This window comes from Hyperolius riggenbachi, chromosome 10, assembly GCF_040937935.1.
Source record: "Hyperolius riggenbachi isolate aHypRig1 chromosome 10, aHypRig1.pri, whole genome shotgun sequence".
In the NCBI taxonomy this organism is placed as follows: domain Eukaryota; kingdom Metazoa; phylum Chordata; class Amphibia; order Anura; family Hyperoliidae; genus Hyperolius; species Hyperolius riggenbachi.
The window spans coordinates 256,744,010-256,771,899 of NC_090655.1; the positions used below are offsets into that span (position 1 = coordinate 256,744,010).

General features: G+C 46.6%; 1 protein-coding gene across 1 annotated transcript; it reads left to right on the forward strand.

The window, feature by feature from the left end:
* Nucleotides 1-8,099: 8,099 nt before the first annotated feature.
* On the forward strand, nucleotides 8,100-27,162 carry LOC137537121 (zinc finger protein 271-like). Its single transcript, XM_068259254.1, has 3 exons — nucleotides 8,100-8,171; nucleotides 16,352-17,006; nucleotides 25,651-27,162. Exons 1-3 carry the CDS (start codon nucleotides 8,100-8,102, stop codon nucleotides 27,084-27,086), a joined length of 2,163 nt encoding a protein of 720 aa, XP_068115355.1. The 3' UTR covers nucleotides 27,087-27,162.
* The last annotated feature ends 728 nt before the right edge of the window (nucleotides 27,163-27,890 follow it).

The following is a 27,890-nucleotide window of genomic DNA, read 5'->3' on the forward strand; positions in this document are numbered from 1 at the left end:
TTAGGGGTGTGGTCCTGGTCAAGACAATATCCTGAACTCCAAACTGAATGTCAGAATGGGAAAGAAAGGTGATTTAAGCAATTTTGAGCGTGGCATGGTTGTTGGTGCCAGATGGGCCGGTCTCAGTATTTCACAATCTGCTCAGTTACTGGGATTTTCACGCTCAACCATTTCTAGGGTTTACAAAGAATGGTGTGAAAAGGGAAAAACATCCAGTATGCGGCAGTCCTGTGGGTGAAAATGCCTTGTTGATGCTAGAGGTCAGAGGGGAATGGGCCGACTGATTCAAGCTGGTAGAAGAGCAATGTTGACTGAAATAACCAGTTGTTACAACCGAGGTATGCAGCAAAGCATTTGTGAAGCCACAACACGCACAGCCTTGAGGCGGATGGGCTACAACAGCAGAAGACCCCCCTGGGTACCACTCATCTCCACTACAAATAGGAAAAAGAGGCTACAATTTGCGCACCACAATTAGACAGTTGAAGACTGGAAAAATGTTGCCTGGTCTGATGAGTCTCGATAGAGTCAGAATTTGGCATAAACAGACTGTGAACATGGATCCATCATGCCTTGTTACCACTGTGCAGGCTGGTGGTGGTGGTGGTGTAATGGTGTGGGGGGCATGTTTTCTTGGCACACTTTAGGCCCCTTTGTGCCAATTGAGCAAATGCCACGGGCTACCTGAGCATTGTTTCTGACCATGTCCATCCCTTCATGACCACCATGTACCCATCCTCTGATGGCTACTTCCAGCAGGATAATGCACCATGTCACAAAGCTCGAATCATTTCAAATTGGTTTCTTGAACATGACATTGAGTTCACTGTAGTAAAATGGCCCCCACAGTCACCAGATCTCAACCCAATAGAGCATCTTTGGGATGTGATGGAACGGGAGCTTCGTGCCCTGGATGTGCATCCCACAAATCTCCATCAACTGCAAGATGCTATCCTATCAATATGGGCCAACATTTCTAAAGAATGCTTTCAGCACCTTGTTGAATCAATGCCACGTATAATTAAGGCAGTTCTGAAGGCGAAAGGGGGTCAAACACCGTATTAGTATGGTGTTCCTAATAATCCTTTAGGTGAGTGTATACGGAGGCTACATCTTCCACAACGCTGTACAGAGTATGCAGGTCCTTCTCAAAAGATTAGCATATTGTGATAAAGTTCATTATTTTCTGTAATGTACTGATAAACATTAGACTTTCATATATTTTAGATTCATTACATACAACTGAAGTAGTTCAAGCCTTTTATTGTTTTAATATTGATGATTTTGGCATACAGCTCATGAAAATCCAAAATTGCTATCTCAAAAAATTAGCATATCATTAAAAGGTTCTCTAAACGAGCTATTAACCTAATCATCTGAATCAACTAATTAACTTTAAACACCTGCAAAAGATTCCTGAGGCTTTTAAAAACTCCCAGCCTGGTTCATTACTCAAAACCGCAATCATGGGTAAGACTGCCAACCTGACTGCTGTCCAGAAGGCCATCATTGACACCCTCAAGCAAGAGGGTAAGACACAGAAATAAATTTCTGAACGAATAGGATGTTCCCAGAGTGCTGTATCAAGGCAAATCAGTGGGAAGGAAAAAGTGTGGCAGAAAACGCTGCACAACAAGAAGAGGTGACCGGACCCTGAGGAAGATTGTGGAGATGGACCGATTCCAGACCTTGGGGGACCTGCGGAAGCAGTGGACTGAGTCTGGAGTAGAAACATCCTGAGCCGCCGTGTACAGGCGTGTGCAGAAAATGGGCTACAGGTGCCGCATTCCCCAGGTCAAGCCACTTTTGAACCAGAAACAGCGGCAGAAGCGCCTGACCTGGGCTACAGAGAAGCAGCACTGGACTGTTGCTCAGTGGTCCAAAGTACTTTTTTCAGATTTCTGGAGGAAGACTGGGGAGAGGGAAATGCCAAAATGCCTGAAATCCAGTGTCAAGTACCCACAGTCAGTGATGGTCTGGGGTGCCATGTCAGCTGCTGGTGTTGGTCCACTGTGTTTTATCAAGGGCAGGGTCAATGCAGCTAGCTATCAGGAAATTTTGGAGCACTTCATGCTTCCATCTGCTGAAAAGCTTTATGGAGATGAAGATTTCACTTTTCAGCACGACCTGGCACCTGCTCACGGTGCCAAAACCACTGGTAAATGGTTTACTGACCATTGTATTAATGTGCTCAATTGACCTGCCAACTCCCCTGACCTGAACACTATAGAGAATCTGTGGGATTTTGTGAAGAGAAAGTTGAGAGACGCAAGACCCAACACTCTGGATGAGCTTAAGGCCACTATCGAAGCATCCTGGGCCTTTATAACACCTGAGCAGTGCCACAGGCTGATTGCCTCCATGCCACGCCGCATTGAAGCAGTCATTTCTGCAAAAGGATTCCCGACCAAGTATTGAGTGCATAACTGAACATAATTATTTGAAGGTTGACTTTTTTTTTTTGTTTTAAAAACAATTTTCTTTTATTGGTCGGATGAAATATGCTAATTTTTTTAGATAGGAATTTTGGGTTTTTATGAGCTGTATGCCAAAATCATCAATATTAAAACAATAAAAGGCTTGAACTACTTCAGTTGTGTGTAATGAATCTAAAATATATGAAAGTCTAATGTTTATCAGTACATTACAGAAAATAATGAACTTAATCACAATATGCTAATTTTTTTGAGAAGGACCTGTATTGTCTTGTCACTTAACAGGATATGTGTGAATAAGGTGCCATTTTCAATATTCCTTTGACTCAACATGATTTTAAGCTATGTTAAAGTTGTTAAGCTGAAACATCCATGTTAACGAATTTCTGTAGACAAATTGCATATTGTTATTGTCATACATGATGTCACAGGAATGGTACTATGCAACATATTACATGGATGTGAATTGTTCATTTTCTTCTGTGCTTTGAACAATAAAATTATGTTAAAAAAAAACCCAAAACAGCATATGTGTATATATGTATTGTGTAGTGTATGTATCATAGTCTAGAGCCAATTTAGGGTGAAGCCAATTAATTTATCTTTATGTTTTTGGGATGTGGGAGGAAAATGGAGTGCTCGGAGGAAACCCACGCAGACACAGGGAAGATCATTCAAACTCCATGCAGACAGTGCCCTGCTAACCTGGTAAGGTATACAATCCAGTGCATTGTAGCCTTAGAGAATGCCCAGGTGCACAAAATGATCATCAAGCTTAGCTGCCCTCACTATTGTTACTGCACATGGGGATGTCTAGCAATTCATTGATGTCTGTCACATGTACGTGTTGATGCATCATTCACTGCTTCCAGACCAAGCTAATTGAAATCTACACACTATTTGAGACCTATTATCCCTCCCAGAGCATAGATCACAGTGATTACAGGGCCGGGAGCCAATGAAATTATCTCCTGACTGGTTCATGTCTGCAGTCATAGAACCACAGAGTGAGTGGGCTTCAGCGATGGGAGAGTGGCCTGACCAGCGAGAGCGGCGAGTCTGTGCGGCGACACAACGGTCAGTCCCAGTTTTTTTTCTTTTTTTGTGTACCAGTAGTCTCTGGTCCTTAAAGAGACACTGAAGCAAAAAAAAAAAAAAAGATGATATTATGATTTGTATGTGTAGCACAGCTAAGAAATAAAACATTAAGATCAGATACATCAGTGTAATTGTTTCCAGTACAGGAAGAGTTAAGAAACTCCAGTTGTTATCTCTATGCAAAAAAGCCATTAATCTCTACGACTTTCAAAGTCGTGGAGAGGGCTGTCTTCTGACTTTTATTATCTCAACTGTAAGTGAACAGTTTTCTTTTTATCTGCCAGAGGAGAGGTCATTACTTCACAGACTGCTCTGAAAGAATCATTTTGAATGCTGAGTGTTGTGTAATCTGCACATATTAGAGAATGATGCAATGTTAGAAAAAACACTATATACCTGAAAATAAAAATATGAGAATATTTTCTTTGCTGCTAATCTTCTAGTAATTATTCATAGTACACAACCAATTCATTATATTATATTTTTTTTTCGCTTCAGTGTCTCTTTAAAGCGGGATTGTCACCATAAAAATCAAATTTCAACAGCAACTGGTCTGAGTGTATTAAGTGATAAAGATGCTAATCCTGCAATCAAAACTTTCAAAACTTTTTCTGCTGTTATGATTTGGAGTTATCACATACTTAAGGAGCACTGGCACTTTAGTAGTCAGCGCCAAACAGTTGCATGCTGGGGTTTCTTTTTATCTATAATATATTCCTCCTCTTCCCTTTATTTACCTGCTTAGCTGCTTATCTGAAACACGATCCTCTGCTCACTTGTGTTTACAAGCAAGGCTGAGGTTACTCAGCGATTGGAGGAGAAAAGAAAAAAGTAAAGGGCAGAAATGACATCAGGATTTAGCCTCAGCTGTGGGCAGAAGACATGGCCCCCACCAGGAACAGAATTCTTTTCATTTACTATATAACATTCACTGAAATCAAAACGTGGACAGTACAATACATGTGTTATGTAAGTAGATCAAGTATTTTGCTACTTATATATTTGTTTTTCCCTGGCATAGTATGGCTAATTCTACTGCTTTAAGGGGCAAGAGACTGCTGGTACTAAAGTCTTTAAAGAAGAACCACTTGCAGTAGTGCTGAGTCTTGGTGTTTTCTCCTTTCTGTACATAAAATATTTTTTTACCCCCTCCCCTCAGTTTTCCTTTAACCTGCTGGGCGTTCTGATTTTTTTTTTTTTTTATCATGTAGCTAGCCTAGCGCTAGCTACATGATTCTCCGCTTCCTGCTCCCTCCCTCCCACCCTTCCGATCGCCGCCAGCGATCACGCCCATAAGGAAATCCCGTTCTGAACGGGATTTCCTATAGGGCTTCCCCCGTCACCATGAACGTTGTGATGTCATCGACGTCGTGACATCACAGGGACTCCCGATCCACCCCAAAGCGCAGCCTGGCGGTGATTGACCAGGCTGCACACGGGGTCTGCGGGGGGGGGCCCTCTTTAGCGTCGGGTAGCGGCGGATCTGCGATGAGCAGCGGCGATCGGAGCAAACACGCAGCTAGCGAAGTGCTAGCTGCGTGTTTGAAAAAAAAATTATCAAAATCGGCCCACCAGGACCTGTGCGGTGCCCTCTAGCGTCTCTGGACGAGCTTAGCTCGTCCAGAATGCTAGGGAGGTTAAGCTGGACACACACAGGACTGATATTCAGAAAGATTTGATCACTGTGACAGTGGTGGGATCTTCCAGGGGGATCTGGCTTGGAGAGTGGCAGACAGTTTATTGTTATCTGTGTTACAATCACTGCTATAGACAAATGTGGGAAGCTGTTGCTGGAAACAATTCTGTGTTATGTAACAAAATAACTCCTATTAGAATGGAAATCTGATGCATCTCCAAGTATCTCTCCTGTGATTAAAGCTGCTAATAAAATTATTCCTCTGGATAATGTGCTGAATATCAGCTGTATATTGTTCCCACAGTGTGACGTGTTTTGTTCCTCTGCATGTAATGTAAGATGTACTGTTAACTGCATCAATTAGATTTATTGTAATAAATAAATCGCATTGTTATAATTAATCACAAAACCAAAAATAAGGAGCGCTAAAGTCAACAGGAATTTGAATGTCACCCCTATCAAGAAGGGAGAGCCAGAGTGTGATAGACAGTGGACTGTGAACAAAAAGGTTTCACACATGTCTACTTAGACAAAACACAAATGTAAATAAATAATTGCACATGGACAAAAAGCACCCTCAACCCCCCAATTAAATGACACTCAATTGTGTCTAACATGTGCTGGAAGACAAACAAACAACAACACTGAACCGACTACGTTATCCACACACAAAACTGCACACCCATCTCTGCTCAAATCCACTCCTGCGCAATACTGAATCGTAGAGTCTGATCAGACTAATGATAACATTCAGAAAGCATGCCGTGGAAGATTTGCAGGGATTAGCTACATCGGGGTACATTGCGCCAGTGTTAAAGAGACTCTGTAATTTAAAAATAACCCTCTGGGGGATACTTACCTCGGGAGGGGGAAGCCTCAGGGTCCCCAAGACCTTTGTAGATAACAGGTATCCAGCGCTGGCTCCCCCCGAATCCTCTCCCGACAAGCGAGTATTTATTTAACTTGCTTGGATCCAGCTCAGGCACAGTAGGATCCAGAGGCTTCCCACTCTCGAGGTAAGTATCCCCCAGAGGGTGGGTTTCCATTACAGAGGGGGGGTTTCCATTACAGATGGCGGTTTTCCATTACAGAGTGCGGTTTTCCATTACAGAGGGGGGTTCCATTTTCCTCATGGACAACACAATTGTCCATGGGGTTCAAAAGCCAGTTTAGTATGGGCGTATATTTCTGCTTGTTGTACGCGAGTGACGCATCCCTTTTGAGCTTTTGTGCTTGATCACAGCTGGTCACGCTGCTGGACTGTCTCATTCTAAACTGGCTTTTGGCAATTGAGGTGCTTGTACCCTGTGGACAATTGTGTTTAAGCCCGAGCTGAGCTCGGGCTATGCCGCCGGAAGGCACCGCTCAGGCCCCGCTGGGCCGATTTGCATAAATTTTTTTTTGCTGCATGCAGCTAGCACTTTGCTAGCTGTGTGCAGTGCCCGATCGCCGCCGCTACCCGCCGATCCGCCGCTATCCGTCGCGCCACAGCCGCCCCCCCCCCAGGCCCCGTGCGCTGCCTGGCCAATCAGTGCCAGGCAGCTCTATGGGGTGGATAGGAATCCCCTTTGACGTCACGACGTCGGTGACGTCATCCCGCCCCGTCGCTACATGAAAAAAAAAAATTAAAAAAAAGATTTGCTGCCCCCTGGCGATTTTTTTAGCAAACCGCCAGGAGGGTTAACACCGGCGCAATGTACCCCAACACAGCTAATTGATCACGCGGAGGTGCTGGTCTGGTGTCTTGTCACTTTGGATTCGGTGGGTAAGCTCTTACTTTACTTTCATATTCCTGCTCCATCTTATCTCCTCCATATAGATTGTACATAGACTGGTCTCCCGATCACTTACTACTCTCCACTGGCTTTTCTCTTGAGTGTATTACAAATAGGACAATATACACTGAGCAGCGCTGTGGAAGAGATCAGCAGCCCTATATAAATACTAAATAATATTGAAAGGAACATATGAGAGGCACATTTGAGATTTTTGCTTATCCTAGATTTGATGCAAATGTGGGAGTTGTATATCGCTTGCTCTATAGTACTATCATATCATGTGATCCATTGTGTCATGAGGTTATATATATATATATATAACCTCATGACAGGGACCTGCCAGCTTCATGGGCTCCTAATGCATAGCAGCAAGCAAAGGCAGGAAGCAAAGGGGCCACCTAATGCGGATATCTGGGATTGGGGGGGTACAAACTGGGCACTTAATACATCTACCTGAGGGGAGGCATGACAAAAGGGGCCACCTAATGCTGCAGTCTGGGGAGGGAGGAGATGAGGCAGCCATCGTATTATGCTATCTGGGGAGAGGACAACATGGCCACCAAATGCTGCTATCTGGGAGGGACAAGATGGGCCACCAAATGCTGCTATCTGGGTGGAGGGGGCTTTTTATTCTTGTGGGGGAGGTGATTGGTGGCAGGAAGGGGGCTTAGGTTAAGGTTAGGGGGGTGTTAGGGTTAGGCATTAGGTAGGTGGTGTGTGTGTACGAGGGGGGGGGGGGGGGTTCTGTGGGAGAGTAGGATAAGTAGTAAAATATCAGTATTTAATATCAAAATTTTACAAATTTTCTTTACACTTTAAAAGTAGATTATTGTAAAATTTACCGATTTTCTACTATCGGTTTTCCTGGGTGCCCAAATTTCCAGGCGCCCTTTTATTACACATGCCTCAAAGGGCCCAGTGCCCCATTTTATATAGAATTATCCCGCCTCCAGCAACTACCTGGGACCTAATAATTATTGCAATGATGGAATGTGGATCATCTGGACTGTAGATGAGGATGTTTTGCAGTGACAGAGCATAATAAAGATAGTAAGACGTGCAGGCGATCACACAAACAGAGGCTGCAGTTAGCCTACTCGCCACAAGATGGCGACTTTACCACGCCCAGGTGGAACGCCCAGATAGGAAATTATGACTAGTACAGGAAGTAATTTTACACCGCTAGAAGAGACGTTGCAAGGAGAGACTACGTTGTTGGAAAAGGTAATTGTGCGATTATTTTTACTGTATATACTAGCAAATGTATATCCACTGGACGTTGCTCATATAGTAGGATGGACTGCAGTGTAGATTAGTACAGACATGGGCATGGGGGAGCAGTGGGGGGATTAGTACAGACATGGGTATGGGAAGCAGACAGACATGGGTATGGGGGAGCAGTGGGGGATTAGTACAGTCATAGGTATGGGAGAGCAGTGGGGAGATTAGTACAGACATGGGTATGGGGGAGCAGTGGGGAGATTAGTACAGACATGGGTATGGGGGAGCAGTGGGGAGATTAGTACAGACATGGGTATGGGGGAGCAGTGGGGAGATTAGTACATACATGGGTATGGGGGAGCAGTGGGGAGATTAGTACAGACATGGGTATGGGGGAGCAGTGGGGGATTAGTATAGACATGGGTATGGGGGAGCAGTGGGGGGATTAGTATAGACATGGGTATGTGGGGGGATTAGTATAGACATGGGTATGGGGGAGCAGTGGGGGGATTAGTATAGACATGGGTATGTGGGAGCAGTGGGGGGATTAGTACAGACATGGGTATGGGGGAGCAGTGGGGGGATTAGTACAGATATGGGTATGGGAGAGCAGTGGGGAGATTAGTACAGACATGGTATGGGGGAGCAGTGGGGAGATTAGTACAGACATGGGTATGGGGGAGCAGTGGGGAGATTAGTACAGACATGGGTATGGGGGAGCAGTGGGGAGATTAGTACAGACATGGGTATGGGGGAGCAGTGGGGGATTAGGACAGACATGGGTAAGGGGGAGCAGTGGGGAGATTAGTACAGACATGGGTATGGGGGAGCAGTGGCGGATTAGTACAGACATGGGTATGGGGGAGCAGTGGGGGATTAGTACAGACATGGGTATGGGGGAGCAGTGGGGAGATTAGTACAGACATGGGTATGGAGAGCAGTGGGGGGGATTAGTACAGACATGGGTATGAGTGAGCAGTGGGGGGATTAGTACAGACATGGGTATGGGGGAGCAGTGGGGAGATTAGTACAGACATGGGTATGGGAGAGCAGTGGGGAGATTAGTACAGACATGGGTATGGGGGAGATTAGTACAGACATGGGTATGGGGGAAATTAGTACAGACATGGGTATGGGGGAGCAGTGGGGGGATTAGTACAGACATGGGTATGGGGGAGCAGTGAGGAGATTAGTACCGACATGGGTATGGGGGAGCAGTGGGGAGATTAGTACCGACATGGGTATGGGGGAGCAGTGGGGAGATTAGTACAGACATGGGTATGGGGGAGCAGTGGGGGGATTAGTACAGACATGGGTATGGGGGAGCAGTGGGGGGATTCGTACAGACATGGGTATTGGTGAGCAGTGGTGGGATTAGTACAGACATGGGTATGGAGGAGCAGTGGGGGATTAGGACAGACATGGGTATGGGGGAGCAGTGGGGGGATTAGTACAGACATGGGTATGGGGGAGCAGTGGGGGGATTAGTACAGACATGGGTATTGGTGAGCAGTGGTGGGATTAGTACCGACATGGGTATGGGGGAGCAGTGGGGAGATTAGTACAGACATGGGTATGGGAGAGCAGTGGGGGGATTAGTACGGACATGGGTATGAGGGAGATTAGTACAGACATGGGTATGGGGGAGCAGTTGGCGGATTAGTACAGACATGGGTATGGGCAAGTATGAGAATAGTAAAAGTATAGATATTGTATAGAACTTTGCACTGCATCGGTAGAAAGAGCAAATTCTCAGACCAGGCAGCACATGACATATATGGCTGCAGGAAGTCTTCTCAGTGAATGTAAAGGCGCACACTTTGCTATTACTTCTCTGACACAAATACGACAGGAGCTAACTACCCAATGACCCCCCCGGCCCCACTGCAGCAATAGCGCCATGGTCACACAGAGGCCTCACTCCCTCAACTCAGCACCCCATAACCTACACCAGCAGAGCTCTGGGCCCACATTGAGTTGTTCACCAGAAATAGGCATGCCGTTTGTAAACACCGCCTCAGAGGGAGAAGGGGGTGCTCAAGTGAGACTGCACAGGAAGTTCCTGCGCTCACTCATCCAGCTCCTTCCCCTCGTAGGTAAATAATACTGGTCATTAGAGATGGCCCGAACCTCCGATTTTCGGTTCTCGCAAACTTCCTCAAAAGTTCGGTTCGCGCGAACCGCAATAGACTTCAATGGGGAGGTGAACTTGGAAAACTAGAAACACTTATGCTGGCCAGAAAAGTGATGGAAAACATGTTTCAAGGGGTCTAACACCTGGAGGGGGGCAAGGTGGAGTGGGATAGATGTCAAAAGTCCCGGGGAAAATCTGGTTTTGACGCAAAGCAGCGTTTTAAGGGCAGAAATCACATTGAATGCTAAATTACAGGCCTAAAGTGCTTTAATACATCTTGCATATGTTTACATCAATCAGGGAGTGTAATTAGAGTACTGCTTCACACTGACACACTAAACTCACTGTGTAACGCACCGCATACAGCTGTTTGTGTAGTGACGGCCATGCTGGACTGGTGCGCACCATGGCGAGATTGCTCTTCCTCAGTGATATCAGGTAATTTCTGACTGCCTTATCAACTTTCAATGGTTCTTTCTCTACCATTGTTAAAGCTTACATCTATTTTTTTTATTACATTTTCTACTTGCTGTTCAGTACCTGCAACGAGAATCTGTTATGGAGGGCAAGTCTGCTATTGTGACCACGGGTAATGGCCGGGGAATCAGGGTTCGATTCCGGTCTGGAGTGGGAGCCTGAGACCCATGCTGTACAAGTAATGTACCTGCTCTGATCGTGCTTTGCAGACCAGGCATCTGTGGTCAGATGGACCCTTGACCCAGCACCAGGCGAACCAAATCGAAAGCATTTGCCAAGAATGTGTTATTATGGAGGGCAAGTCTGCCATTCATTCAACTGTGTGAAACTTTCGATGGTACTTTCCCAGTACCATGGTGACCACAGGTAATGGGCGGGGAATCCTGGTTCGATTCCAGTCGAGTGGGAGCCTAAGAAACAGCTACCACCACAAGGAAGGCAGCAGGCACACTGTGGACATTGGGGTTGCTTCTCTTTAGCATGGACAGGGAAGCTGGTCAGAGTTGATGGGAAGATGGATGGAGCCAAATACAGGGCAATCTTGGAAGAAGAGAGAATTAGAGACCGAGAGCCCAATATAGTGTAGTAATTACTGTAATGGATAGATAAATGAATAGAGTACAATAGATATACTCACAAACCAGGGTTACCTCCAGGCAACCACTGTATAGGCAGGTGAGGAGATTGTCCTGTCCCCACTCAGGATTAAGAAGTTGCTCTCTGTAGACAGAAAGAAGCAGGGGCCCCCCTCCGCCAAGGGTGGATACTTGTGCAGTATAGAAAGAACAGAGGTGCCAAAATAGTAAAATCACAGTAATAAAAGTTTAAAATATGTTTGGGAGGCAGTGGTGGGCTTACCTCCTAAAAACAGACACTGGAAACTGTCTATATTCAAGCAAACAGATTTATTGGTACACTCCAAAGGGGCTGCAATGCATTTCGCAGGCAAAAAACCCGCTTCCTCAGGCAATAAAATTAGGAGTACACAACAGTATTCAGTTCAGGATACACTTGGCACCTCTGTCACTTGGCAATCTTGGAAGAAAACCTCTTGGAGTCTGCAAAAGACTTGAGACTGGGGCGGAGGTTCGCCTTCCAGCAGGACAACGACCCTAAACATAAAGCCAGGGCAATAGAATGGTTTAAAACAAAACATATCCATGTGTTAGAATGGCCCAGTCAGTCCAGATCTACCTCAAATCGAGAATCTGTGGCAACATCTGAGAGTGCAGGTGATGGCGGCTTTCCAGCCTATATGATCTGGCTGAGGTAGTTCAGTGACAGAACAACAGTGACTGTCCAGCTGATCGAATTTGGTCTGTCCACAATGAAACAACGACCTTATTATCTTTGGTGTGCTTCCCCACGAGACACTCATATAGCCGGCAGTCATTGCTTCATTGTGATATGCAAGCCCCTTCACCGCGGCAAGGTAACGATCACAAAGGGCAATTGACACATGTACATGCCTTTTGTTTTGTTGTTGCAGCCGCAGCGCAGCCAGAAAAATTAGGCATGTACATGCACCAGACACATTATTATAGTGGCCACTGCTAGCAGCGGCATGAAAAATTCAGGAATCCACTTGGAGTCCTGCACCCTGTTGGTGGTGGCGGAGAAGGCAGTCAAGCGACCTGCAGGCAGAGATGCTGTGTAGGGACCGACTTAGTCTTGGGGCAGGCAGTCACACAGCGTGCAGGCAGAGATGCTCTGTGGGGACCGACTTAGTCTTGGGGCAGGCAGTCACATGGTGTGCAGGCAGAGATGCTGTGTGTGGGGACTGACTTACTCTTCGGTTGGGGCAGTAGCCCTCCTGGATCCATGCCTCATTCATTTTGATAAAGGTGAGGTACTGAACATTTTTGTGACTTAGGCGACTTCTCTTCTCAGTGACAATGCCTCCAGCTGTGCTGAAGGCAAGACAGAAGTTGGATGGCAAATTGGGACAGCTCTGGCCACAGGTCAAGCCTGCGCACCCAGTAGTCCAAGGGTTAATCGCTGCTCACAGTGTCTACATCCGCACTTAAGGCCAGGTAGTCGGCTACCTGCCGGTCCAGGCGTTGGTTGAGGGTGGATTCCGAAGGGCTACCCAGAGGCGTTGGACTAAAGAATGTCCGAATGTCCGCCATCACCATGAGATCGGTAGAGCCTCCTGCCCTTGCCTGCGTGGACATGGTAGAAGGATTACTGGCAGTGGTACCTTTATTGCGTTGTGCTGTGACATCACCCTTAAACGCATTGTAAAACATAGTTGCCAGCTTGTTCTGCATGTGCTGCATCCTTTCTGCCTTCAGGTGAGTTGGTAACATGTCCGCCACTTTGTGCATTTCACATCAGTGTCCAGTTGTTGGGCCAGAACATTCCCATCTCCCCAGATTGTGTCCTTTTACTGTAATTGTACAGGTACTGGGTGACGGCTTTCTCCTGTTCTAGCAGGCGAGAGAACATGACCAGGGTCGAATTCCAGCGGGCTATCACATATCAAGCGTCTCACCAGCAAGTTGTTTCTCCGCTGAATGTCTGCAAAGCATGCCTTGGCCGTATAAGACCGCCTGAAATGCCCACATAACTTCCTGGCCTGCTTCAGGATGTGCTCTAAACCTGGGTACTTTGACACAAGTCTTTGAATGACTAGATTCAGCACATGTGCCATGCAGGGTACATGTGTCAGCTTTCCCAAATTCAAAGCAGAAAGGAGATTGCTGCCGTTGTCACACACCACGTTGCTGATCTCCAGCTGGTGTGGGATCAGCCAGTGATCCACCTGTTTAAGAGCAGCCAGAAGAGCTGGTCCAGTGTGACTCTCCGCTTTAAGGCAAGACATGTCTAAGATGGCGTGACATCGTCATTCCTGGCATGCAGCAATGCAGCATAGGCCCTGGGGAGATGGGGCTGTGTAGCTGGAGAGGAGATCGCAGCACCAGTAGAGTTGAACTGCCATTCAGCCGAGGAGGTGGAAGACGATAGCGAAGAGGATGTAGCAGGAGGAGAAGGAGAGGAGGTGGCAGGAGGCCTGCCTGCAAGCCGTGGAGGTGTCACAAGTTGGTCCGCTGCATAGCCACGTACTCCCTGCTTGTCAGCGCTCACCAGGTTGACCCAATGGGCTGTGTAAGTTATGTACCTGCCCTGACCGTGCTTGGCAGACCAGGCATCAGTGGTCAGATGGACCCTTGACCTAACGCTGTTCGCCAGAGATGACACCACTCGCCTCTCAACTTCACGGTACAGTTTGGGTATCACCTTCTTAGAGAAATAATTGCGGCCTGGTATCTTCCACTGCGGTGTCTCAATGGCCACAAATTTATGGAAGGCCTCAGTGTCCACCAGCTGGTATGGTAACAGCTGGCGAGCTAACAGTTCTGCCAAGCCAGCTGTCAGACGCCGGGCAAGGGGATGACTGGCAGAAATTGGCTTCTTCCGCTCAAAGATTTCCTTCACGGACACCTGGCTGCTGTGGGCAGAGGAGCAGGAACCGCTAAAGGGCAGAGGTGGAGTGGAGGAGAATGGCTGTAAAGCTGCAAGGAAGAAAGCGGCTGAAGATACTGTACTTGAGGAAGAGGAGAAGGAGGATGGTTTGTCCGTTTGGTCCATATCGAGGGGGGGATGAAGTGAAAGGTATGCACTGACTTGACTAATACAATGTGCAGTCACCCCGGTGCAGTTAACAGGTATGCACGGAGTGGCATATCACACTGCGTGCACTCACGTAGGTAGGTGAGTGCACTGAACACAACAGGTAGGTATATGCAGTGATGAGGTAGGTGCACTCAACACAACAGGTAGGTATATGCAGTGATGAGGTGGATGCACTGTGAACAACAGGTAGGTAGGTATATGCAGTGATGAGTATTACAATGTGCACCTGTCACACACAGACAGATACCAGACAGGCAGAGTGACTCTGCGTGCACACACGTAGGTAGATGGGTGCACTGTGAACAACAGGTAGGTAGGTATATGCAGTAATGGGTATTACAATGTGTACCTGTCACTGAATGTGCTGGGCCTGGCAGTGGCACACACACACAGTATGAATTATCAAGGCTGTCTATGCAACACAAGTGTCAGTGGGACACACAGGAAAAAAAAATAGATCACAAGAACAAGATTAGCTCTTAAAAGAGCTGTTGTGGGGTGCAATGTTAGCAATAAGAATCAGCAAGGAGCAAGCTAACAAGCCTACAAGAGCCTAACTAAGCTTTCCCTAAGAGAGAGAGTCTGCAGCCCGTCCCTTCTCTCACTATTGCAGGCACACGAGTGAGTAACATGGCCGGCGCTGCCTGCCTTTTATAAGGAGGGGAGTGGCTCCAGGAGGGAGTGTAGCCTGATTGGCTACAATGTGCCTGCTGACTGTGATGTAGAGGGTCAAAGTTGACCCTAATGGTGCACTATGGGGGAGAACCGAACTTCTGGAAAAGTTTGCGGTTCTCCGCGATCACGAACCACCGAAGTTCGCCGGGAACCGATCGCCAGCGAACCGTTCAGGCCATCTCTACTGGTCATCCCCAGTGACAGCTCACTGTATTGCGAACGTCCCTTATGGGGTGATTCATTTTGTATATTTCTCTATATAGATGCTGTGTTGCCTTTAGCAACAGGTATATGGAAGCTGCCATGTTTGATTGCTTTTAAACAGTACCAGTTGCCTGGCAATCCTGCTGATCATTTTGGCTGCAGTAGTGTCTGAATCACACACCTGTAACAAGCATGCAGCTAATCTCATCACATTTTTGTCAGAAGCATCTGATCTGCATGCTTGTTCAGGGTCTGTGGCTAAAAGTATAAGAGGCAGAGGATCAGCAGGACAGCCAGGCAGCTGACATTGTTTAACCACTTCACAACTGAGGGGTGATCCAGAGCTGAAAATAAACTGAAAAAATATTTAAAAATAAAAAATTGGATCTGTCTTCCTACTCCTAAAAATGACTCTTTTAGATATCTCAAGGTTTTATTTTATGTATAAACATTTACAAAGCAGATTTTGTAAAGAGTTTTAAAAAAGTTTTGTAAAGAGTTGTATAGTCTCTGCTCAATGGCAGTGTCTCAAGAGTCCCAGAGAGAAAATACATGAACTATTGACCTTTTGATCTTTTCCTCTCACAGTAAAAAGCCCAGGTATCTGCTTAGGAAAGTGTTTTATAGCTGTAATTTATCAGTGAGACGACACCTGACTGGAGAAAAACTGTCAGTTCCATATCTAATTATAAACTCTTTCAGGCAGGGAAAAAAAGAAAAAGAGCACAGCATAAGTGTCTGTATGTTTGCCACTGTATATGCACATGTCTATTTTACCATGTCACAGGTCATCTCTGGTATACTTTACAAGGAAATAATTATGGCAGCCTCCATATCCCTCTTGCTTCAGGTTCCCTTTAAGAATTAGTGGTGAGTGGGGACTTCAGGGTACACACACAGGTGGGGTGAGCATAAAATAAACCATCACCAGTCAGAGGGAGTAAGGGGGGGGGGGTGCAGGGAGGACACAAAGGTGTGTGTGTGTGGGGGGGGGGGGGGCGCTCACTGTTACTGTATCTGTGTTCAAATATTAAATTATCTCTCATTTTGTATACAGGCTAGAGAACTGATACATATGAATGTTGTGATTAAAGAGACATATGTGAGGAGTGATCAGCAGTCTATGGTGGAGGGTGACATGATGAGGACAATGAAAGAGGAAGGAGAAGAAGAAACATATATGAGAAGGGATCAACAGTCTGTGGAGGAAGGTTACATGATGAAGACAATTAAAGAGGAAGAAGAAGATACATTTGTGAGGAGTGATCAGCAGTCTATGGAGGAGGGTAACATGATGGGGACAATTAAAAAGGAAGAAGAAGAGACGTATGTGAGGAGTGATCAGCAGTCTATGGAGGAGGGTAACATGATGGGGACAATTAAAAAGGAAGAAGAGGAGACATATGTGAGGAGTGATCAGCAGTCTGTGGAGGAAGGTTACATGATGAAGACAATTAAAGAGGAAGAAGAAGAGACATATGTGAAGAGTGATCAGCAGTTTACCGAGGAGGGTGACATGATGGGGACATTTAAAAAGGAAGAAGAAGAAACGTATGTGAGGGTTGATCAACAGTCTATGGATGAGGGTGTCATGATGAGGACAATTAAAGAGGAAGAAGATGAGACATATGTGAGGAGTGATCAGCAGTCTATGGAGGAGGGTGACATAATCAGGAAAACTATCGAGGAAAACATTACAGGGATGAGCAGAGGTGAGTGATTTTGAACAGGTTGAGCTAAATAGGTATGATCATAGCGGCCAATTATGACTACAGGTCGCTACTCTGTAATTTCCATTACTACACTGATGACCATAATCAGAATTTCAAGTAGAAATTTAAATTACATGATTCTGATTACGAGTCGTAATTACGGTTTTGATCTATACATATATGCATCATTTAGAAATATATAGCATCTGGGGAAGTAATCACAATTATACAATATATGGAGGATTATATGTCTATGTGCAGTGTGCTAGGGAAGCAAGAACAATAAATTGTGAAGAGGAATGTCAGGCTTGTCTGGTCAATAACCACAGGTCAGACTGTATGCTCATATGACTGACCCAGAGCCCAGCCCGTAACACCTGTGCAAACTCCTGCCTAACACAATACTACAATACACTCTGCAGGTAGATGTAGCATACAGACTGACAGACAGCTAATTACCAGACAACCTAAATATTCATGGCAATGCAATACTGGGCACAGTAGATATGAATAAACAAGATAGTCACCTGAGGCCTAGTGGATGAGGCTATCCAGACGAGTGAGCCAAGTAGCAGAGGAGCCAGGAGTTCCTAGTGACAGTGAGGGAGTCCGGATAGACACTTTCCAGAGATAGCGTAATCAAGGCAGGCCAAAGTCAGTCCAGGCAGAGTTCATACAAATCCGTTTCCACGCAGAGGTCAATCCAGGTGGCAAGACAAGCGTAGCCGAGGTACAAGGCCAGGTTGGCAACAGGAATCAATCAGAATTATAGGTTAAAGGGCAACTGAAGTGAGAGGGATATGGAGGCTGCCATATTTTTTTCTTTTTAAGCAATACCAGTTGCCTGGCTATCCTGCTATTCTTTGGCCTCTAATACTTTTAGCCATAACCTCTGAACAAGCATGCAGCAGATCAGGTGTTTCTGACATTATTGTCAGATCTGAAAGATTAGCTTCATGCTCGTTTCTGGCATTATTCAGATACTACTGCTTCCAAATAGACCAACAGGGCGGCTGCCAGGAAACTGGTGTTGTATAAAAGGAAATAAATATGGTCTCCATATATTTCTCACTTCAGTTATCCTTTAAGCGTGGTCAGGATACAAGGCAATAGTCAGCAACAGGAATAAATCAGACAGTGAGCGCTACCCAGCAACTAGCCAAAGCTAATGCTATCACGGGCGATGACTGGGGGCGCTTACTAAGTTTAAATGCAAGAACAAACCAATCAACAAAGGCAGGATTGAACACAAACCAATAGCAATCCAGCATGTCAGCTGATCAGCTGACACGCAATCATGAGCATCAGAGTTACTGGCTACATCGGCGGAGCGCGTACTGAGGACGTGTCCTCCGCCTAACCAATGAGAGCTGAGAAGCCTCCTGTGTTCCAGTGACGTCAGCTGCTTGCCGAGACTTGAAAGTCGGAGCTGCAGGCCGGGTCTCGGCATTTCGCCACTGGCGTGCACCGGCGGACCTTACAGTGAAATATTCCTTGAAAGCAGCATCACTGTCATATCATAAATAATGAGAAAGTGATACAGACCAGACCAATACAATTCTATTTAAAGTGGAAGAAGTTCATTTTACATAGCCAAAATTAGATATAAACAAGCCATAAAAACAATTAAAAACGACATAAGGACCAAAGGCCAAAACCAACCAAGCAGTGGATATATTTAAGCATATATTAAGGCGGAGAACAAACCTCTCCATGAAGCCCATACAGGAGTAAGACCCAGGTCATAGGACGTATGCACACAATCAATCATATACAGATGTATATGTGAGTGACATATAATATGCATAATACAATGAGGTATCAATGATTAATTGATCAGAAAAAGTGCCTGTGCACAGTGAACATAAGGTAATCCTATGAAAGCAGTATTACACATATATTAGTATATATAGAGTAATTCCCAATGCAATGGCAGTGCAGCCCTAGGTGAATACTAATACCTGCAGTGACACCATACAAAGCCAGAGAGACAATGGAGCTGGAGAGGGAAGTCCGTGCAGGCAAGTGCCTTAATGCACAGCGTGGTGCTATAGACCACTTTATCAGACGGACCCTTTCTGGAGGACAGACTTGAATCCAGTTGAACATCTCTGGAGAGATCTTAAAATGTCTGTGCACCAACACTTCCCATCAAACCTGATGGAGCTTGAGAAGTGCTGCAAAGAGGAACGGGTGAAATTGTCCTTCTTCTTCTCTTTGGCATGTAACATTGGCATGAGCACACCCACTCCTTGATCTTGACAAGCTCTTCTTCTCTTTGGCATATAATGTTGTTCGCAGGAGCCCCCCAAGACAAGTTTATCAGGGCATCTGCTTCTCGATCATGTGGTAGCAGAATAGGCTGTGGAACCTGGCGTTGGGATCACAGCATAAAAAAAAAAAATTTAGGCAGCAGGAGGATTTGGTTGTAGCAGAGGTGGCCTTAGAACCCAGCAATGGGACTACAGTATTAATAACAAAAAAAGATAGCAACAGGAGAAGGTTTCAGGCAGCAGTTGTGAAGCTGCAGTTGTGTCCTTGCCACAACTTGGACAGCACAGTTTTCTCCCCGAGCACCCCAAGCATTAATTAAGTAAAATTAAGACAATAACAGGAGGAGGAATTGATGTCAGCAGAGTAGGCCGTGAAACCTGGCGGTGGAACCACAGCATTAATTAAAATTATGACAGCAGCAGGAGGAGTTGGTGGCAGCAGAGTAAGCCATGGAACCAGGCAGTGGAACCACAGCATTAATTAAACAAAATTAGAACTGCAACAGGAAGAGTTTCCAGGCAGCGGTCATGAGGCTACAGTTGGGGCCTTGCAACCACTTGGACAGCACAGTTTTCAATCTGGTCACATCAGCATTATTTAAAGGATACCACAACACATGATTAGCATGTGACGCTTAGTGTAATGGAGCGCACACGCAGCCCAGTGGAGGCAGAAGAATCAGCGTGCTTCTGAGCCGATCGTTATCCGCCGGCCAGAAGCGAAGAGGGGATGACATACTGCGTGCACAGGGCGCAGTATGTCCGGGTGGGGGGTCAACAGAGTCGGCAGACACCGGGAGAAATAGTAAATGAACGGCGGCAGACGGAGGGGGGCAGGAGGAGCTGAAGGTAATTACTTCTACTCCCCCACACACAGCCGCAATCTTAGTTTCAGTTGTGGTATCCTTTAAATAAAATTATGACAGAAGTAGCAAGAGGAATTGATGGTAGCAGAGTAGGCCTTGGAACCTGTCGGTGGCGAACACGGTAAATCCAGCGCTGGACACTTGGGCGCAGCAGCGCAGGAGACTTAGGCCGTAATAGGAACTACGGCTATCGCAGGCACAGGGAGTAACTTCAGCGCCGTCAGAAGACGGATCTGAAGTTGCATTTAAAACAATAATTCGGCTTCCAGCAATTGCTGGAAGCCAAATTATTTCATTCCCCCACTATCCATGTCGGCCTGGAGGGGGAATAGTAATTAACATGGCCCGGACTTGTGCGGCAGCAGGATCAGCCATATACTGGCTGTGTCCTGCGCCCAAGTCTCCGGCGCCGTTCTCTCTCGTACGCTGTCGGTGGGACCACTGCAATAATTAAACAAAATTAAGACAGCAGCAGGAGGAGGCAGCAGTCTTAAAGCCCCAGTTGGCCCTTACCACAAATCAGACTGCACAGTTTACAACCTGAACGCCCTCAATGGCAGCAGGTTAGCAAGTGGTGACAAATCAGGCAGACAAGTTTAATTTATCAAAGACAACAAATTTGTGGGAAACTTGAGGGAGGTAGAGGGTTCCCAGTTCAGGTCCTCTCAACAGCAGGGTAAAGGAAATCACCTTTGTTCCAAGTCTTCTTTTCTTTATGAATGGGAGTCGGTCCACCAACTTGTTGGACAGACAGAAGCACTTCTCAGTGATCCCGCCACCGGCCATACTGAATCTTCTCTCAGACAGCACACTGGGAGGGGAGCAGGACAGGACTTCCAGGGCGTACTGGGAAAGCTCCCTCCAGGTGTTCAGTCTGGAAACCCCGTACTTCATGGGGTCCTCAAAGGTCATGCTGTCATATACACTCAGGGACTGAAGGTAGTCAGCCACTATGCAGGTGACTGAAGGATTCTGCCAACTGCTGAGCCCGATGAACGTGGACATGTGGGTGGAAGGCTGACAAGGGCCTCCTGCTTCTCTCTCATTTGCTCTTCATGACATCCCTGAGGAACAAATTGCCCCAGGTTCCCCTTCAGTCAAAGGTCAAGAATGAGGGCGACCCACAGATCCTTCCTTGTCTTCATCTGAATCGCCCGGGGTTCCCTGCAGAGGCAACGCAGCATGTGATCGGCATAGTGAAAAGTTGTGCCTGCGGAGGCACACCTTAATGGCCAGACACCACGTCATCCCCTTGCTGATGCCACTGACTCTCCTGATTCTCCCAATCTTGGAGTACTGCAGCTGCACTCCAATGTTCTCTTTCAAATCAAATCAAATATAGCTTTATTGGCATGACCAAGATTCATACAGGCATTGCCAAAGCAAGGGGAAAAGGGGGACATGGAAGGGGGTGGGGTAGGGGTACAATGGCTAAGCAGTCTATGGAAATGTTTAGGTCTACAGTTTAGTTATGCTCCTCTCAGTCTGTGGCATGCTGTGACATAGTGTGCAGTGATTGTTACTGTGGATTCCTCCTCTGTCTGTGGCATGCTGTGACATAGTGTGCAGTGATTGTTACTGTGGATTCCTCCTCTCAGTCTGTGGCATGCTGTGACATAGTGTGCAGTGATTGTTACTGTGGATTCCTCCTCTCAGTCTGTGGCATGCTGTGACATAGTGTGCAGTGATTGTTACTGTGGATTCCTCCTCTCAGTCTGTGGCATGCTGTGACATAGTGTGCAGTGATTGTTATTGTGGATTCCTCCGCTCAGTCTGTGGCATGCTGTGACATAGTGTGCAGCAATTGTCACTGTGGATTCCTCCCAGTCTGTTACACGCTCTAACATAGTGTGCAGCATTTTTCACTGTGGATTCCTCTCAGTCTGTGGCATGCTGTGACATAGTGTGCAGCAATTGTCACTGTGGATTCCTGCTCTCCCAGTAAGATACATACTGTATGTTCCTCTCATCCTTTAAAGGAGAACTGTAGTGAGAGGTATATGGAGGCTGCCATATTTATTTCCTTTTAAGCAATACCAGTTGCCTGGCAGCCTTGCTGGTCTATTTGGCTGAAGAAGTGTCTGAATCACACCAGAAACAAGCATTCAGCTAATCTTGTCATATCTGTCAAAATTGTCAGAAACACCTGATCTGCTGCATGCTTGTTCAGGGCAAGTGTTAGAGGCAGAGAATTAGCAGGATAGCCAGGCAACTGGTATTGCTTAAATGGAAACAAATATGGCAGCCTCCATATACCTCTCACTACAGTTCTCCTTTAATGTGAGAAAGTCTGGAAATGGTTCCATCAATTTCTTAAAGTAAGTGTCCCTGGTTGTAGTATATTTGGGGCAGTGCAACAGGAAGTGGTATGCATCCTCAAGGGTCTTCTGCTCATAGTGTTGGGTCTCTCCTGCTTGGGTTTGTACATCTCTCTGTATCTTCCAGACTCTATTTCCAGGTTGTGAGCACTCAGTCTGTAGACACTCAGGATTTGCCTCTCTTGAGAGTTTTGCAGATTTTCCAGGAATGGGGCCATTTTGTATTCTCTCTGTAGGGACTGGTATGTGGTTAGCTTTTTTTCCACATAGTCCTCCTTGCTTTTAGCTGTGGTGTGCTTTTTCTGGGGTTGGAGGGAGCATAGAGCTGACCACTTCTTTCAGGGCACATAGATTTTCTTGGTCTTCATTGTGCAACATGGCTTTGTAGTGGGGTGAGTCAGGGCACGTCATCCTCAGAAAGTCATCCCCAGCAAGGACACGCTTATCTTTTGCTTCCTGACGATGCTGCTGACTCTCCACATTTTATTATTATTGCTTGTTTATAAAGTGCCAACATATTCCGCGACGCTGGCTCTCTGCATCTTCCCAATCCCAGCTTATCCTCCACCACCTGCAAGTCCTCCTCAGAGGGGGCCTGCTTGCCTCCCTGCACCCTTGCTTGATCCAGCTCTTCCAGGGCAGCCACTTCCTGGTCAAGCAGATCACACAGTGCCCCGTCCAGCAGAAAAATCATTGGGAACCAACTGAAGACAGATGCATGCTCCTTGTTCAGCAGGCTGGTTCCCTGCTATAATGGAGCCAATACCAGGCAGACCTGTTGCATCTGCCCCCACTCCACTAAAGTCAGCATATGGGGTGTTGTTGTGCCAGTAATGTTTTGCTCCAGGAGGTACTAGGACACAGCCCACCTGTGCTGGCACAGTCGCTCCAACATTGCCGGAGTGGAGTTTTACTGAGTTGGACTATGTTATATTCGGGGTGCTCATTGACCCTCTCACTAGCAGACGAGTGTTACACAGGTATGGATCTAAGTTCCACGGGTCTTCACCAGCGTGCCCCGCAAGGGACAATGGACTTAGCAGCCTAGTGTCCACCACGTCACCCCTGGGATAGCTGGATAGCTCCAGACTGTGGTCAGGTGAATGGAACACCTCAATGAGGGGATCTCAGCACAGAAAGCAGACCAGAGCAGGCAGCAGACAGGAGTGGTTGGAATCCAGGCAAAGGGTCGAGGCAGGGAGCAGACAGTGTAATCGACATCACAGACAGGGGTGAAACCAGAGGAGAAATATTAAGACTAGTCAGGCAGCCTATGTGGAGGTCTCTGGGGGGTTACCCTCCTCTGCTTCTGCTTCCAGTGGGTGGCCAGAATGTTTTCAGCCTTCTGTCTCTGGGGCCCTAGGGTCACTAATTTCAGCAGTGCTTGGCAGTAGCGGTGCTCCACTTTGCTGCTGATACGGGCATGCTTGTGGTTGTTGAGGAACCGGTAGCTTAGGAGAAAGTGGCAGGCTTTCCCCTGAACCTGCAGGGTGGCACCACCAGCTGTGCTGCTGCTGCTGCTGCTGTGCCAGTTGCTGCTGAGCTACTTTCACAACAGTGACCCAGTGGCTCTGTCTGAAGCAGCTACTCCATAAGTCCATTGTGAGATGATCCCTGTTGCCAACAGAGTGATCAAGGGCACAGGGCATATTGGACACTGTGAACTGTGAAAAGGAGTGATTCGCTACTCAGGAATCCTCATGCATATCGGCCACTTCCTCTTCAAGGGAATATGGGAGGAGCTGTTAGCACATGGTATGGGCCAGCACCCCGTTCAACTTAGGGACGTGCCTGTTGGTGGGAGGCAAAGCCTTGCTTGCACGAAAGGTCTCACAGTTTGAGCTCTGTCTCTGAACTACATGGGAAGCTGCTGAGGGTGCAGAGGAGGCCACTAAGGAGAGAGCCACTACAGAGGTGTGCTGCTGCTTTTCACATGTAACTAACTAAGTAAATACATAAACAGCCTGCTAATTAGTTACTTCGCTAGTTGCATGTGAAAAGCAGCAGCACTGCCCTGTAGTGTATGAGCCGTGTTATAAATCAGTTGTAGCAGTGTCTGCTAGCAGTTTAGCAGAGAGCAGGGAACAGTCCAGTCTGTCGCTTCTTATCAGGAACACATCCATATGTGTCCTCCTGTCTGCCCCACGTGTCCTCCTGTCTCCCTGTGTGTCCCGCATGCCTGCTCCATGTGTCCTCCTGTGTCCTCCGGTGCACCTCATGTCTGCCCTATGTATCCTCCTGTATCCACATGTGTCCTCCTGTATGCCCCACGTGTCCTCCTGTCTCCCTCATGTCTGCCCCACGTTTCCTCCTTTGTCCCCATGTCTGCCCTGTGTGTCCTCCGGTGCACCCCATGTCTGCCCCATGTGTCCTCCTGTATCCAAATGTGTCCTCCTGTGTCCCTCATGTCTGCCCCACGTGTCTGCCTTTGTCCCCATGTCTCCCCATGTGTTCTCCTGTGTCCCCCATATGTTCTTCTGTGTCTCCATGTCTCCCCATGTGACTTCCTGTGTCCTCCTGTCTCCCCAATGTGTCCTGCCCGGCTCCACCACATGCCTTCACTCCCTCTCCTATCCCCCCCTCTCCTGCCTCCCCCCCCCCCACACTCACACACACAGGTGTGTAGTGTCACCTGCTTATCTCATTCGCCATGCCTGTGGGGACTGCAGACCTCCATGTTCTCCATGCGGCTCCCTCTGGTGATGGGCTTCTAATGATGATGCAATCATTAGAAGCCTGTCACTAGAGGAAGCCGCTTGGAGAGCTAGGAGGTCTGCAGTCCCAGCAGGCATGGCGGATGAGGTAAGCAACTGCCACTACACAACCAGGGAGGCGGGGAGCAGGAGAGGGAGGAGCCGGGTACACAGACAGAGAATCCCCGACGTTAAGGTGGGTCGGCGGTTCGTATCGGCGGGCATTCGTAAGTCGGGGATTCCCTGCCTTTGCCATAAGAGGTGCAGGGACTTTTCCTCCTCATTTTTAGGGGAGAAAAAGTGTGTCTTATACAGCGGATTATTGTGTGTCTTATATGCAGAGCTATGCAGCTGCTGCATCAGGCCCATATTAAAGTTGCATTAACTTTGCATCAACTGTGGAATTATCAGCAGCTCACTAATCGTCCCTAATGATAATTGCTCCTCCCCTCAGAATTCTCTAACAGGAAGTAATGATGTTTCTCTATTTGCAGGGTGGAGTCCCGGGATCAGGACCCTCTCAGAGACTCGTCTTTCTGTATCCACAGACTGTACAACGGATGATGATGTCACTGGACAAGCGTCTCCCGCAGATATCCTGGTTACTCCAAATATTCCACCAGACTCCCCTCACCGGTCTTACATTGGTGAGAAGCCCTATTCATGTGCTGAGTGTGGGAAATGTTTTGGACGTCAATCAACCCTTGACATTCATAAGAGATCTCACACTGGTGTGAAGCCATTTTCATGTGCGGAGTGTGGGAAATGTTATGGGCATAAGTCACTGCTTGTCATACATAAAAGATCTCACACTGGTGAGAAGCCCCATTCATGTACTGAGTGTGGGAAATGCTTTGGATGCAAAACAGCCCTTGTCAGACATGAGAAATATCACACTGGTGAGAAGCCATTTTCATGTTCTGAGTGTGGGAAATGTTTTGCTCAGAAAGCACACCTTGTCAAACATGAGAGATCTCACTCTGGAGAGAAGCCCTATTCATGTGCTGAGTGTGGGAAATGTTTTGGACTTCAATCAACCCTTGTCATTCATAAGAGATCTCACACTGGTGAGAAACCGTATTCATGTGCTGAGTGTGGAAAATGTTTTGCTCAGAAACCACACCTTGTCAAACATGAGAGATCTCACTCTGGATCTCACTCTGGTGAGAAGCCCTATTCATGTGCTGAGTGTGGAAAATGTTTCGGACATCAATCAACCCTTGTAAGTCATAAGAGATCTCACACTGGTGAGAAGCCGTTTTCATGTGCTGAGTGTGGGAAATGCTTTGGACGTCAATCAACCCTTGTCAGTCATAAGAGATCTCACACTGGTGAGAAGCCCTATTCATGTGCAGAGTGTGGAAAGTGCTTTGGATATAAATCAGACCTTGTCAGACATGATAAATGTCACACTAGTGAAAAGCCCTATGCATGTAATGAGTGTGGGAAATGTTTTGGGCGTAAATCACTGCTTGTTATACACGAGAGATCTCACACTGGTGGGAAGCTCTATCAATGTTCTGAGTGTGGGTTATGTTGTTTGAATAAATCACATCTTGTCACGCATGAGAGATTGCATACTGGTGAGAAGCCCTTTTCATGTGCTGTTTGTGGGAAATGTTTTGGGCGTAAATCACTGCTTGTTACACATGAGAGATGTCACACTGGTGAGAAGCCCTATTCATGTTCTGAGTGTGGGAAATGTTTTGTTCAGAAACCACACCTTCTCAGACATGAGAGAATACACACTGGTGAGAAGCCCTATTCATGTTCTGAGTGTGGAAAATGTTTTGCTCAGAAAACTACACTTGTCAAACATGAGAGATCACACACTGGTGAGAAGCCTTATTCATGTGCTGAGTGCGGGAAATGTTTTGAATGTAAATCTTATCTTGTCACACATGAGAAATGTCACACTAATGAAAAGTAGAGAGGATCAATGATGCAAATATTTCTGAGTTCATGCAGTATTATGTAAATTTGTATTATAGTAGTAAAAATGTTTCTGTACCGTGTTAGCCAAACAATATATGTAGGTAGAAAAAAACAAAGTCTTGTAAAAGTAATACCTTTTAATGGCTAACTGATAAAGTTAAATAATGCAAGCTTTCTGGGATCTAGTCCCCTTCTTCAGGCATATTTCCAGATGTGAGCTGAAGTAAAACACTGATGCAGGTAGATAGTAAACATGAAGATGGCAGTTGTGCTGGTTGCTGTTTAGCAATTAGATGTCAGGTGATCAGCAGGCTGGAGCCAGTGAGCTCATGCAAGCAAACATGAAATCTAGCAGGTTTCTGAAGATCATGAAGCCAAGTTAATCATGTTACATAAGGAGTCATGAATCCCGTTCCACAATTTAGACAGAAGGGTTAAATTGTGGAATGGGATTCATGACTCCTTATGTAACATGATTGACTTGGCTTCATGATCTTCAGAAACCTGCTAGATGTATTTATTTATTGTATTTATAAAGCTCCAACATATTACGCAGTGCTGGACATTAGTTTAGGTTACAGACAATATTTAGTGGTGACATACATCAAAATGACAATACCTGAATACAAGAAAGACCAGATCATGCAGCACAGTATGAGTACAAGGTAATGCTTAGTCACTGGAGGGGAGCATGGAGATTAGGCAAGTTAGGTTCACTCAGATGCATAGCATGGGTGCACAGTAATGGAGGTGCATGATCAGGTAGGACACAAAAGGAGGAGGATCCTGCCCAAAGGCT